Raw genomic sequence first — 16,160 nt, 5'->3', positions numbered from 1 at the left:
CAGTGGTGGGTAGTATGGGGCTTTACCTAGCAGAGACTTGTAGATAACCTGTAGCCAGTGGGTTTGGTGACGAGTATGAAGCGAGGGCCAGCCAACGAGAGCGTACAGGTCGCAGTGGTGGGTAGTATATGGGGCTTTGTTGACAAAACGGATAGCACTGTGATAGACTGCATCCAATTTGCTGAGTAGAGTGTTGGAGGCTATTTTATAGATGACATCGCCGAAGTCGAGGATCGGTAGGATGGTCAGTTTTACGAGGGTATGTTTGGCAGCATGAGTGAAGGGTGCTTTGTTGCGGTATAGGAAGATGATTCTAGATTTAATTTTGGATTGGAGATGCTTACTGTGAGTCTGGAAGGTGAGTTTACAGTCTAGCCAGACACCTCCTTGTAGTTAACCACGTAATTCTAAGTCAGAGCCGTCCAGAGTAGTGATGTTGGACAGGCGGGCAGGTGCAGGCAGTGATCGATTGAATAGCATGCATTTAGTTTTACTTGCATTTAAGAGCAGTTGGAGGCTACGGAAGGAGAGTTGTATGGCATTGAAGCTCGTCTGGAGGGTTGTTAACACAGTGTCCAAAGAGGGGCCAGAAGTATACAGAATGGTATCGTCTGCGTAGAGGTGGATCAGAGAATCACCCGCAGCAAGAGCGACATCATTGATGTATACAGAGAAGAGAGTCGGCCCGAGAATTGAACCCTGTGGCACCCCCATAGAGACCGCCAGAGGTCCGGACAACAGGCCCTCCGATTTGACACACTGAACTCTATCAGAGAAGTAGTTGGTGAACCAGGCGAGGCAATCATTTGAAAAACCAAAGCTGTCGAGTCTGCCAATAAGAATGTGGTGATTGACAGAATTGAAAGGTTTGGCCAGGTCGATGAATACAGCTGCACAGTAATGTCTCTTATCGATGGCGGTTATGATGTCGTTTAGAACCTTGAGCTTGGCTGAGGTGCACCCATGACCAGCTCTGAAACCAGATTGCATAGCGGAGAAGGTACGCTGGGATTCGAAATGGTCGGTAATCTGTTTGTTAATTAACTTGGCTTTCGAAGACCTTAGAAAGACAGGGTAGGATAGATATAGGTCTGTAGCAGTTTGGGTCTAGAGTGTCTCCCCCTTTGAAGAGGGGGACGACCGCGGCAGCTTTCCCATCTTTGGGAATCTCAGACGATACGAAAGAGAGGTTGAACAGGCTAGTAATATGGGTTGCAACAATTTCAGCAGATAATTTTAGAAAGAGAGGGTCCAGATTGTCTAGCCCGGCTGATTTTCATGGGTCCAGATTTTGCAGCTCTTTCCGAACATCAGCTATCTGGATCTGGGTGAAGGAGAAATGGTGGGGGCTTTGGCGGGTTGCTTTGGAGGGTGCCGGGGGTAGGGGTAGCCAGGTGGAAAGCATGGCCAGCCGTAGAGAAATGCTTATTGAAATTCTCAATTATAGTGGATTTATCGGTGGTAACAGTGTTTCCTAGCCTCAGAGCAGTGGGCAGCTGGGAGGAGGTGCTCTTATTCTCCATGGACTTTACAGTGTCCCAGAACTTTTGTTGACTTTGTAATATAGGATGCAAATTTCTGTTTGATAAAGCTAGCCTTACACAACTGCCTGTGTATATTTGTTCCTAACTTCCCTGACAAGTTGCATATCACGGGGGCTATTCGATGCTAATTCAGAACGCCACAGGATGTTTTTGTGCTGGTCAAGGGCAGAGGTCTGGAGTGAGCCAAGGGCTATATCTGTTCACAGTTCCATTTTTTTTTGAATGGGGCATGCTTATTTAAGATGGTGAGGAGGGCACTTTTAAAGAATAACCAGGCATCCTCTACTGATGGGATGAGGTCAATGTCATTCCAGGATACCCGGGCCAGGTCGATTAGAAAGGCCTGCTCGCAGAAGTGTTTTAGGGAGCGTTTGACAGTGATGAGGGGTGGTCGTTTGGTCACAGACCCATTACGGACCCAGAGAGAGAGATCAAAATTAACAGTGACATGAAGGAGAAAGACAGAGATGATAGAGATGACAGAGATGTCGCCAGACAGAGATGACAGAGATGTCTCCAGACAGAGATGACAGAGATGTCTCCAGACAGAGATGATAGAGATGACAGAGATTTCCCCAGGCAGCGATGACAGAGATGTCTCCAGACAGAGGTGATAGAGATGACAGAGATGTCTCCAGACAGAGATGACAGAGATGTCTCCAGACAGAGATGTCTCCAGACAGAGATGACATAGATGACAGAGATGTCTCCAGATAGAGATGACAGAGATGTCTCCAGACAGAGATGATATAGATGACAGAGATGTCTCCAGACAGAGATGACAGAGATGACAGAGATGTCTCCAGACAGAGATGACAGAGATGTCTCCAGACAGAGACGACAGAGATGTCTCCAGACAGAGATGTCTCCAGATAGAGATGACAGAGATGTCTCCAGACAGATATGATATAGATGACAGAGATGTCTCCAGACAGAGATGACAGAGATGTCTCCAGACAGAGATGACAGAGATGTCTCCAGACAGAGATGTCTCCAGACAGAGATGACAGAGATGTCTCCAGACAGAGATAACAGAGATGTCTCCAGACAGAGATGACAGAGATGACAGAGATGTCTCCAGATAGAGATGACAGAGATGTCTCCAGACAGAGATGATATAGATGACAGAGATGTCTCCAGACAGAGATGACAGAGTTGTCTCCAGACAGAGATGACAGAGATGTCTCCAGACAGAGATGACAGAGATGTCTCCAGACAGAGATGATATAGATGACATAGATGTCTCCAGACAGAGATGACAGAGATGTCTCCAGACAGAGATGACAGAGATGACAGAGATGTCTCCAGACAGAGATGACAGAGATGACAGAGATGTCTCCAGATAGAGATGACATAGATGTCTCCAGACAGAGATGCCAGATATCAGGGTTATGGTATATCAGGGTTAGGGTATATCAGGGTTAGGATATATCCGGGCAGCCGAGCGGAAATGGAGACAAAATTCGCCTCGCCTGCGGACCTGGCATCCTTTCACTCCCTCCTCTCTACATTTTCCTCCTCTGTCGCTGCTGCTAAAGCCACTTTCTACCACTCTAAATTCCAAGCATCTGCCTCTAACCCTAGGAAGCTCTTTGCCACCTTCTCCTCCCTCCTGAATCCCCCTCCCCCCCTCCCCCCTCTCTGCAGATGACTTCGTCAACCATTTTGAAAAGAAGGTCGACGACATCCGATCCTCGTTTGCTAAGTCAAACGACACCGCTGGTTCTGCTCACACTGCCCTACCCTGTGCTCTGACCTCTTTCTCCCCTCTCTCTCCAGATGAAATCTCGCGTCTTGTGACGGCCGGCCGCCCAACAACCTGCCCGCTTGACCCTATCCCCTCCTCTCTTCTCCAGACCATTTCCGGAGACCTTCTCCCTTACCTCACCTCGCTCATCAACTCATCCCTGACCGCTGGCTACGTCCCTTCCGTCTTCAAGAGAGCGAGAGTTGCACCCCTTCTGAAAAAACCTACACTCGATCCCTCCGATGTCAACAACTACAGACCAGTATCCCTTGTTTCTTTTCTCTCCAAAACCCTTGAACGTGCCGTCCTTGGCCAGCTCTCCCGCTATCTCTCTCAGACTGACCTTCTTGATCCAAATCAGTCAGGTTTCAAGACTAGTCATTCAACTGAGACTGCTCTTCTCTGTATCACGGAGGGGCTCCGCACTGCTAAAGCTAACTCTCTCTCCTCTGCTCTCATCCTTCTAGACCTATCGGCTGTGAACCATCAGATCCTCCTCTCCACCCTCTCCGAGTTGGGCATCTCCGGCGCGGCCCAAGCTTGGATTGCGTCCTACCTGACAGGTCGCTCCTACCAGGTGGCGTGGCGAGAATCCGTCTCCTCACCACGTGCTCTCACCACTGGTGTCCCCCAGGGCTCTGTTCTAGGCCCTCTCCTATTCTCGCTATACACCAAGTCACTTGGCTCTGTCATAACCTCACATGGTCTCTCCTATCATTGCTATGCAGACGACACACAATTAATCTTCTCCTTTCCCCCTTCTGATGACCAGGTGGCGAATCGCATCTCTGCATGTCTGGCAGACATATCAGTGTGGATGACGGATCACCACCTCAAGCTGAACCTCGGCAAGATGGAGCTGCTCTTCCTCCCGGGGAAGGACTGCCCGTTCCATGATCTCGCCATCACGGTTGACAACTCCACTGTGTCCTCCTCCCAGAGCGCTAAGAACCTTGGCGTGATCCTGGACAACACCCTGTCGTTCTCAACTAACATCAAGGCGGTGGCCCGTTCCTGTAGGTTCATGCTCTACAACATCCGCAGAGTACGACCCTGCCTCACACAGGAAGCGGCGCAGGTCCTAATCCAGGCACTTGTCATCTCCCGTCTGGATTACTGCAACTCGCTGTTGGCTGGGCTCCCTGCCTGTGCCATTAAACCCCTACAACTCATCCAGAACGCCGCAGCCCGTCTGGTGTTCAACCTTCCCAAGTTCTCTCACGTCACCCCGCTCCTCCGCTCTCTCCACTGGCTTCCAGTTGAAGCTCGCATCCGCTACAAGACCATGGTGCTTGCCTACGGAGCTGTGAGGGGAACGGCACCTCAGTACCTCCAGGCTCTGATCAGGCCCTACACCCAAACAAGGGCACTGCGTTCATCCACCTCTGGCCTGCTCGCCTCCCTACCACTGAGGAAGTACAGTTCCCGCTCAGCCCAGTCAAAACTGTTCGCTGCTCTGGCCCCCCAATGGTGGAACAAACTCCCTCACGACGCCAGGACAGCAGAGTCAATCACCACCTTCCGGAGACACCTGAAACCCCACCTCTTTAAGGAATACCTAGGATAGGATAAAGTAATCCTTCTCAACCCCCCTTAAAAGATTTAGATGCACTATTGTAAAGTGGCTGCTCCACTGGATGTCATAAGGTGAATGCACCAATTTGTAAGTCGCTCTGGATTAGAGCGTCTGCTAAATGACTTAAATGTAATGTAATGTATATCAGGGTTATGGTATATCAGGGTTAGGGTTTATCAGGGTTAGGGTATATCAGGACTAGGGTTAGGGTATATCAGGGTTATGGTATATCAGGACTAGGGTTAGGGTTAGGGTATATCAGGGTTATGGTATATCCTCTCTTGGATAGGGGGCAGTATTTTCACCTCTGGATGAAAAGCGTGCCCAAAGTAAACTGCCTGTTACTCAGGCCCAGAAGCTAGGATATTCATATAATTGGTAGATTTGGATAGAAAACACTCAAAACTTTTCTAAATAATGTCTGTTAGTATTACAGAACTGATATGGCAGGCGAAACCCCCAGGACAAACCATTCAGGGGAAAACAAATTGAGGTCATAAGATTTTCCAATAGGTTTCTATGGGGCATCCTTATTATTAGGAACCAGGTTGCAGTTCCCATTAATCAAACGCGCCATATAAATAAAGAAGGACATCATCGAACAAAATGACCATTTGTGATGTTTCTGGGACATTTTGGAGTGCCAACAGAAGAAGATCATCAAAGGTAAGGCATTAATTATATCGCTATTTTTGACTTTTGTGTCGCACCTGCCTGGTTGAAATATGATTTTCATGTGTTTGTATGCGGGGCGCTGTCCTCAGATAATCGCATGGTCTGCTTTCACCGTAAAGCCTTTTTGAAATCTGACACAGCGGCTGGATTAACAAGAAGTGAAGCTTTATTTTGATGTATAACACTTATATTTTCAAGAATGTTAAATATTTGAATTTGGTATTTTTGAATTTCGCGCTCTGCAATTTCACCGGATGTTGGCCAGGTGGGACGCTACCGTCCCAACTGGCCATAAGAAGATATCAGGGTTAGAGTTGGGGAGAGACAGATATCAGGGTTAGAGTTGGGGAGAGACAGATATCAGGGTTAGAGTTGGGGAGAGACAGATATCAGGGTTAGAGTTGGGGAGAGACAGATATCAGGGTTAGAGTTGGGGAGAGACAGATATCAGGGTTAGAGTTGGGGAGAGACAGAGAGAGGTCTTTCCTTTTCATAGTCTAACAGGTCTTTGGCTAGATGTTAGCGTTGGGGCAGGGATCGGCGACTGTATTTTTTGGGGGGTCCCCAAATGAGTATAATTTAGGAAATTCCCACAAATAACATAAAGAGATGTGATTTTTTACTTTCAATGTATGAAAATATTGTTATTTTAAAATAAAATAAATCATTAGAATTATGTTCCGTCCACCCGCCCGACCATCCACTCCCATGGCTTAATATAGTTGCCTAACCCTGGCCCGAGTTAGGGTGTGTTAGGGTATGTTAGGGTCAGAGTATATCAGGGTCAGGGTATGTTAGGGTCAGGGTATATCAGGGTCAGGGTATGTTAGGGTCAGGGTATGTTAGGGTCAGGGTATATCAGGGTCAGGGTATGTTAGGGTCAGGGTATATCAGGGTCAGGGTATGTCAGGGTCAGGGTATATCAGGGTCAGGGTATATCAGGGTCAGGGTATGTTAGGGTCAGGGTATATCAGGGTCAGGGTATGTTAGGGTCAGGGTATGTTAGGGTCAGGGTATATCAGGGTCAGGGTATGTTAGTGTCAGGGTATGTTAGGGTCAGGGTATGTCAGGGTCAGGGTATGTTGTTAGGGTCAGGGTATGTTAGGTATATCAGGGTCAGGGTATGTTAGGGTCAGGGTCAGGGTATATCAGGGTCAGGGTATGTTAGGGTCAGGGTATGTCAGGGTCAGGGTATGTCAGGGTCAGGGTATATCAGGGGGTCAGGGTATGTTAGGGTCAGGGTATATCAGGGTCAGGGTATGTTAGGTCAGGGTCAGGGTCAGGGTATATCAGGGTCAGGGTATGTTAGGGTCAGGGTATATCAGGGTCAGGGTATATCAGGGTCAGGGTATGTTAGGGTCAGGGTATGGGTATATGTTAGGGTCAGGGTATATCAGGGTCAGGGTATGTTAGGGTCAGGGTATGTTAGGGTCAGGGTATATCAGGGTCAGGGTATGTCAGGGTCAGGGTATGTTAGGGTCAGGGTATATCAGGGTCAGGGTATGTTAGGGTCAGGGTATATCAGGGTCAGGGTATATCAGGGTCAGGGTATGTCAGGGTCAGGGAATATCAGGGTCAGAGTATGTTAGGGTCAGGGTATGTTAGCGTCAGGGTATATCAGGGTCAGGGTATGTTAGGGTCAGGGTATGTTAGGGTCAGGGTATATCAGGGTCAGGGTATGTTAGGGTCAGGGTATATCAGGGTCAGGGTATGTTAGGGTCAGGGTATGTCAGGGTCAGGGTATATCAGGGTCAGGGTATGTTAGGGTCAGGGTATATCAGGGTCAGGGTATGTTAGAGTCAGGGTATGTTAGGGTCAGGGTATGTTAGGGTCAGGGTATGTTAGAGTCAGGGTATATCAGGGTCAGGGTATGTTAGGGTCAGGGTATGTTAGGGTCAGGGTATGTTAGAGTCAGGGTATATCAGGGTCAGGGTATGTCAGGGTCAGGGTATATCAGGGTCAGGGTATGTTAGGGTCAGGGTATGTCAGGGTCAGGGTATGTCAGGGTCAGGGTATGTTAGGGTCAGGGTATGTCAGGGTCAGGGTATGTTAGTGTCAGGGTATGTTAGGGTCAGGGTATATCAGGGTCAGGGTATGTTAGGGTCAGGGTATATCAGGGTCAGGGTATGTCAGGGTCAGGGTATGTTAGGGTCAGGGTATGTTAGGGTCAGGGTATATCAGGGTCAAGGTATGTTAGGGTCAGGGTATGTTAGGGTCAGGGTATGTTAGGGTCAGGGTATATCAGGGTCAGGGTATGTTAGGGTCAGGGTATATCAGGGTCAGGGTATGTCAGGGTCAGGGTATGTTAGGGTCAGGGTATGTTAGGGTCAGGGTATATCAGGGTCAGGGTATGTTAGGGTCAGGGTATGTTAGGGTCAGGGTATGTCAGGGTCAGGGTATATCAGGGTCAGGGTATGTTAGGGTCAGGGTATGTCAGGGTCAGGGTCAGGGTATGTTAGGGTCAGGGTATGTCGGGGTCAGGGTATGTTAGGGTCAGGGTATGTCAGGGTCAGGGTATATCAGGGTCAGGGTATGTTAGGGTCAGGGTATGTCAGGGTCAGGGTATGTCAGGGTCAGGGTATGTCAGGGTCAGGGTCTTACCTTCTGATAGAGATTAACAGGTCGTTGGCTGAAGGTGATTCCGTTGCAGAAGCTGTTCTTCCTGGTAGCTCGTCTCAGCTGACCGTCCAGCCTGATGTTCTTCCCCTTGGCCTGAGGGTGGAACCTGGGCGACTCCAGACTGAGGATCACTGGGGGGGCCGACGTCCGCCTCTCTACCACCGAACCCCTGCCACCTCCTCCCCCACCGCTGCCACCGTGCAGAGTGAAGAACTGCCTGCTCACCACAGGGTCGGGCTGTAGAGTCACATCTTCTGGGAGGAGGCAATAACAGAATAAGAAGAGAGGAGAAGGATGGGTTAATGGTTACCGGATGATCTTTGAGTCGACCAGCCCATAACCCATTTACATTATACAGCCTGTAACTCATATACAATATAAAGCCTGTAACCCATTTACATTATACAGCCTGTAACCCATATACAGCCTGTAACTCATATACAGCCTGTAACCCATTTACATTATACAGCCTGTAACTCATATACAATATAAAGCCTGTAACCCATATACAGCCTGTAACTCATATACAGCCTGTAACCCATATACATTATACAGCCTGTAACTCATATACAATATAAAGCCTGTAACCCATATACAGCCTGTAACTCATATACAGCCTGTAACCCATTTACATTATACAGCCTGTAACTCATATACAATATAAAGCCTGTAACCCATTTACATTATACAGCCTGTAACCCATATACAGTATACAGCCTGTAACTCATATACAGCCTGTAACCCATATACAGCCTGTAACCCATATACAGTATACAGCCTGTAACCAATATACATTATACAGCCTGTAACTCATATACAGCCTGTAACCAATATACAGCCTGTAACCCATATACAGCCTGTAACCCATATACAGTATACAGCCTGTAACTCATATACAGCCTGTAACCCATATACAGCCTGTAACTCATATACAGTATACAGCCTGTAACCCATATACAGTATACAGCCTGTAACCCATATACAGCCTGTAACTCATATACAGCCTGTAACCCATATACAGCCTGTAACCCATATACAGCCTGTAACTCATATACAGTATACAGCCTGTAACCCATATACAGTATACAGCCTGTAACCCATATACAATATACTGCCTGTAACCCATATACAGCCTGTAACCCATATACAGTATACAGCCTATAACCCATATACAGTATACAGCCTGTAACCCATATACAACCTGTAACCCATATACAGCCTGTAACCCATATACAGCCTGTAACCCATATACAGTATACAGCCTGTAACCCATATACAGCCTGTAACCCATATACAGCCTATAACCCATATACAGTATACAGCCTGTAACCCATATACAGTATACAGCCTGTAACCCATATACAACCTGTAACCCATATACAGCCTGTAACCCATATACAGCCTGTAACCCATATACAGTATACAGCCTGTAACCCATATACAACCTGTAACCCATATACAGCCTGTAACCCATATACAGCCTGTAACCCATATACATTATACAGCCTGTAACTCATATACAGCCTGTAACCAATATACAGTATACAGCCTGTAACCAATATACATTATACAGCCTGTAACCAATATACATTATACAGCCTGTAACTCATATACAGCCTGTAACCCATATACAGTATACGGCCTGTAATCCATATAAAGTATACAGCCTGTAACCCATATACAGTATACAGCCTGTAACCCATATACAATATAAAGCCTGTAACTCATATACAGTATACAGCCTGTAACCCATATACAACCTCTAACCCATATACAGCCTGTAACCCATGTACAGCCTGTAACCCATATACAACCTCTAACCCATATACAGTCTGTAACCCATATACAACCTCTAACCCATATACAGTCTGTAACCCATGTACAGCCTGTAACCCATATACAGTATACAGCCTGTAACCCATATACAATATAGAGCCTGTAACCCATATACAATATACAGCCTGTAACCCATATACAGTATACAGCCTGTAACCCATATACAATATACAGCCTGTAACTCATATACAGTATACAGCCTGTAACCCATATACAGCCTGTAACTCATATACAGCCTGTAACCCATATACAGCCTGTAACCCATATATAGTATACAGCCTGTAACCCATATACAGCCTGTAACCCATATACAGCCTGTAACCCATATACAGCCTGTAACTCATATACAGCCTGTAACTCATATACAGCCTGTAACCCATATACAGCCTGTAACTCATATACAGCCTGTAACCCATATACAGCCTGTAACTCATATACAGCCTGTAACCCATATACAGCCTGTAACCCATATACAGCCTGTAACCCATTTAAAGTATACAGCCTGTAACCCATGTACAATACACAGCCTGTAACTCATATACAGCCTGTAACCCATATACGGCCTGTAACCCATTTAAAGTATACAGCCTGTAACCCATATACAGTATACAGCCTGTAACCCATTTAAAGTATACAGCCTGTAACCCATATAAAATATACAGCCTGTAACCCATATACAGCCTATAACCCATATACAGTATACAGCCTGTAACTCATATACAGCCTGTAACCCATATACAGCCTGTAACCCATATACAGCCTGTAACCCATATACAGTATACAGCCTGTAACCCATATACAGTATACAGCCTGTAACTCATATACAATATACAGCCTGTAACTCATATACAATATACAGCCTGTAACCCATATACAGCCTGTAACCCATATACAGTATACAGCCTGTAACCCATATACAGTATACAGCCTGTAACCCATATACAACCTGTAACCCATATACAGCCTGTAACCCATGTACAGCCTGTAACCCATATACAGTATACAGCCTGTAACCCATATACAGTATACATCCTGTAACCCATATACAGCCTGTAACTCATATACAGTATACAGCCGGTAACCCATATACAATATACAGCCTGTAACCCATGTACAATATACAGCCTGTAACCCATATACAGCCTGTAACCCATATACAGTATACAGCCTGTAACTCATATACAGCCTGTAACCCATATACAGTATACAGCCTGTAACCCATATACAGCCTGTAACCCATATACAGCCTGTAACTCATATACAGCCTGTAACCCATATACAGTATACAGCCTGTAACCCATATACAGCCTGTAACCCATATACAATATACAGCCTGTAACCCATTTACAGTATACAGCCTGTAACTCATATACAGCCTGTAACCAATATACATTATACAGCCTGTAACCAATATACATTATACAGCCTGTAACCAATATACATTATACAGCCTGTAACCAATATACATTATACAGCCTGTAACTCATATACAGCCTGTAACCCATATACAGTATACAGCCTGTAACCCATATACAGTATACAGCCTGTAACCCATATACAGTATACAGCCTGTAACCCATTTACAGTATACAGCCTGTAACCCATATACAGCCTGTAACCCATATACAGTATACAGCCTGTAACCCATTTACAGTATACAGCCTGTAACCCATATACAGCCTGTAACCCATATACAGCCTGTAACCCATATACAGCATGTAACCCATATACAGCCTGTAACCCATATACAATATACAGCCTGTAACTCATATACAGTATACAGCCTGTAACCCATATACAACCTCTAACCCATATACAGTCTGTAACCCATGTACAGCCTGTAACCCATATACAATATAGAGCCTGTAACCCATATACAATATACAGCCTGTAACCCATATACAGTATACAGCCTGTAACCCATATACAATATACAGCCTGTAACTCATATACAGTATACAGCCTGTAACCCATATACAGCCTGTAACTCATATACAGCCTGTAACCCATATATAGTATACAGCCTGTAACCCATATACAGCCTGTAACCCATATACAGTCTGTAACCCATGTACAGCCTGTAACCCATATACAGTATACAGCCTGTAACCCATATACAATATAGAGCCTGTAACCCATATACAATATACAGCCTGTAACCCATATACAGTATACAGCCTGTAACCCATATACAATATACAGCCTGTAACTCATATACAGTATAGAGCCTGTAACCCATATACAGCCTGTAACCCATATACAGCCTGTAACCCATATATAGTATACAGCCTGTAACCCATATACAGCCTGTAACCCATATACAGCCTGTAACCCATATACAGCCTGTAACTCATATACAGCCTGTAACTCATATACAGCCTGTAACCCATATACAGCCTGTAACTCATATACAGCCTGTAACCCATATACAGCCTGTAACTCATATACAGCCTGTAACCCATATACAGCCTGTAACCCATATACAGCCTGTAACCCATTTAAAGTATACAGCCTGTAACCCATATACAGTATACAGCCTGTAACCCATTTAAAGTATACAGCCTGTAACCCATGTACAATATACAGCCTGTAACCCATATACAATACACAGCCTGTAACTCATATACAGCCTGTAACCCATATACGGCCCGTAACCCATATAAAATATACAGCCTGTAACCCATATACAGCCTATAACCCATATACAGTATACAGCCTGTAACTCATATACAGCCTGTAACCCATATACAGTATACAGCCTGTAACCCATATAAAATATACAGCCTGTAACCCATATACAGCCTATAACCCATATACAGTATACAGCCTGTAACTCATATACAGCCTGTAACCCATATACAGCCTGTAACCCATATACAGCCTGTAACTCATATACAATATACAGCCTGTAACTCATATACAATATACAGCCTGTAACCCATATACAGCCTGTAACCCATATACAGTATACAGCCTGTAACCCATATACAGTATACAGCCTGTAACCCATATACAACCTGTAACCCATATACAGCCTGTAACCCATGTACAGCCTGTAACCCATATACAGTATACAGCCTGTAACCCATATACAGTATACATCCTGTAACCCATATACAGCCTGTAACTCATATACAGTATACAGCCGGTAACCCATATACAATATACAGCCTGTAACCCATATACAATATACAGCCTGTAACCCATATACAGCCTGTAACCCATATACAGTATACAGCCTGTAACTCATATACAGCCTGTAACCCATATACAGTATACAGCCTGTAACCCATATACAGCCTGTAACCCATATACAGCCTGTAACTCATATACAGCCTGTAACCCATATACAGTATACAGCCTGTAACCCATATACAGCCTGTAACCCATATACAATATACAGCCTGTAACCCATTTACAGTATACAGCCTGTAACTCATATACAGCCTGTAACCAATATACATTATACAGCCTGTAACCAATATACATTATACAGCCTGTAACCAATATACATTATACAGCCTGTAACCAATATACATTATACAGCCTGTAACTCATATACAGCCTGTAACCCATATACAGTATACAGCCTGTAACCCATATACAGTATACAGCCTGTAACCCATATACAGTATACAGCCTGTAACCCATTTACAGTATACAGCCTGTAACCCATATACAGCCTGTAACCCATATACAGTATACAGCCTGTAACCCATTTACAGTATACAGCCTGTAACCCATATACAGCCTGTAACCCATATACAGCCTGTAACCCATATACAGCCTGTAACCCATATACAGCCTGTAACCCATGTACAGTATACAGCCTGTAACCCATATACAATATACAGCCTGTAACCCATATACAGTATACAGCCTGTAACCCATTTACAGTATACAGCCTGTAACCCATATACAGCCTGTAACCCATTTACAGTATACAGCCTGTAACCCATATACAGCCTGTAACCCATATACAGCCTGTAACCCATATACAGCCTGTAACCCATATACAGTATACAGCCTGTAACCCATATACAGCCTGTAACCCATATACAATATACAGCCTATAACCCATATAAAGTATACAGCCTGTAACCCATATACAGCCTGTAACCCATATACTATATACAGCCTGTAACCCATATACAGTATACAGCCTGTAACCCATATACAGTATACAGCCTGTAACCCATATACAGTATACAGCTTGTAACGCATTTACAGTATACAGCCTGTAACCCATATACAGCCTGTAACCCATATACAGCCTGTAACCCATATACAGTATACAGCCTGTAACCCATTTACAGTATACAGCCTGTAACCCATATACAGCCTGTAACCCATATACAGCCTGTAACCCATATACAGCCTGTAACCCATATACAGTATACAGCCTGTAACCCATATACAATATACAGCCTATAACCCATATACAGTATACAGCCTGTAACCCAGATACAGCCTGTAACCCATATACAATATACAGCCTATAACCCATATACAGTATACAGCCTGTAACCCATATACAATATACAGCCTATAACCCATATACAGTATACAGCCTGTAACCCACATACTATATACAGCCTATAACCCATATACAGTATACAGCCTGTAACCCATATACAGCCTGTAACCCATATACAATATACAGCCTGTAACCCATATACAGCCTGTAACCCATATACAGCCTGTAACCCATATACAATATACAGCCTGTAACCCATATACAGCCTGTAACCCATATACAGCCTGTAACCCATATACAATATACAGCCTGTAACCCATATACAGCCTATAACCCATATACAGTATACAGCCTGTAACCCATATACAGCCTGTAACCCATATACAATATACAGCCTGTAACCCATATACAGTATACAGCCTGTAACCCATATACAGCCTGTAACCCACATACTATATACAGCCTATAACCCATATACAGTATACAGCCTGTAACCCATATACAGCCTATAACCCATATACAGTATACAGCCTGTAACCCATATACAGCCTGTAACCCATATACAATATACAGCCTGTAACCCATATACAGCCTGTAACCCATATACAGCCTGTAACCCATATACAATATACAGCCTGTAACCCATATACAGCCTGTAACCCATATACAATATACAGCCTGTAACACATATACTATATACAGCCTATAACCCATATACAGTATACAGCCTGTAACCCATATACAGCCTGTAACCCATATACAATATACAGCATGTAACCCATATACAGCCTGTAACCCATATACAGCCTGTACCCCATATACAGTATACAGCCTGTAACCCATATACAGTATACAGCCTGTAACTCATATACAGTATACAGCCTGTAACCCATATACAATATACAGCCTGTAACTCATATACAGTATACAGCCTGTAACTCATATACAGCCTGTAACCCATATACAGCCTGTAACCCATATATAGTATACAGCCTGTAACCCATATACAGCCTGTAACTCATATACAGCCTGTAACCCATATACATTATACAGCCTGTAACCAATATACATTATACAGCCTGTAACCAATATACATTATACAGCCTGTAACTCATATACAGCCTGTAACCCATATACAGTATACAGCCTGTAACCCATATACAGTATACAGCCTGTAACCCATATACAGTATACAGCCTGTAACCCATTTACAGTATACAGCCTGTAACCCATATACAGCCTGTAACCCATATACAGTATACAGCCTGTAACCCATTTACAGTATACAGCCTGTAACCCATATACAGCCTGTAACCCATATACAGCCTGTAACCCATATACAGCCTGTAACCCATGTACAGTATACAGCCTATAACCCATATACAATATACAGCCTGTAACCCATATACAGCCTGTAACCCATGTACAGTATACAGCCTATAACCCATATACAGTATACAGCCTGTAACCCATTTACAGTATACAGCCTGTAACCCATATACAGCCTGTAACCCATATACAGCCTGTAACCCATATACAGCCTGTAACCCATATACAGCCTGTAACCCATATACAGTATACAGCCTGTAACCCATATACAGCCTGTAACCCATATACAATATACAGCCTATAACCCATATACAGTATACAGCCTGTAACCCATATACAGCCTGTAACCAATATACA

At 44.5% G+C, this 16,160-nt stretch overlaps 1 protein-coding gene across 2 annotated transcripts in view; it reads right to left on the bottom strand.

Annotated features, from left to right (window-relative positions):
* Positions 1-16,160, bottom strand: part of neurl1b (neuralized E3 ubiquitin protein ligase 1B) — a 58,308-nt gene that overhangs the window by 17,180 nt on the left and 24,968 nt on the right. The window contains exon 2 of one of the 2 annotated variants that reach the window (XM_065020003.1): positions 8,144-8,415. In XM_065020003.1, the coding sequence (XP_064876075.1) occupies positions 8,144-8,415 (272 nt within the window). The remainder of the gene's footprint in view (positions 1-8,143; positions 8,416-16,160) is intronic. The other variant, XM_065020004.1, reaches the window with a different exon arrangement.

Source organism: Oncorhynchus nerka, linkage group LG6, assembly GCF_034236695.1.
Source record: "Oncorhynchus nerka isolate Pitt River linkage group LG6, Oner_Uvic_2.0, whole genome shotgun sequence".
In the NCBI taxonomy this organism is placed as follows: domain Eukaryota; kingdom Metazoa; phylum Chordata; class Actinopteri; order Salmoniformes; family Salmonidae; genus Oncorhynchus; species Oncorhynchus nerka.
Note: the sequence above shows the minus strand (reverse complement) of the source record. Positions and strands in the feature narration are given on the sequence as shown.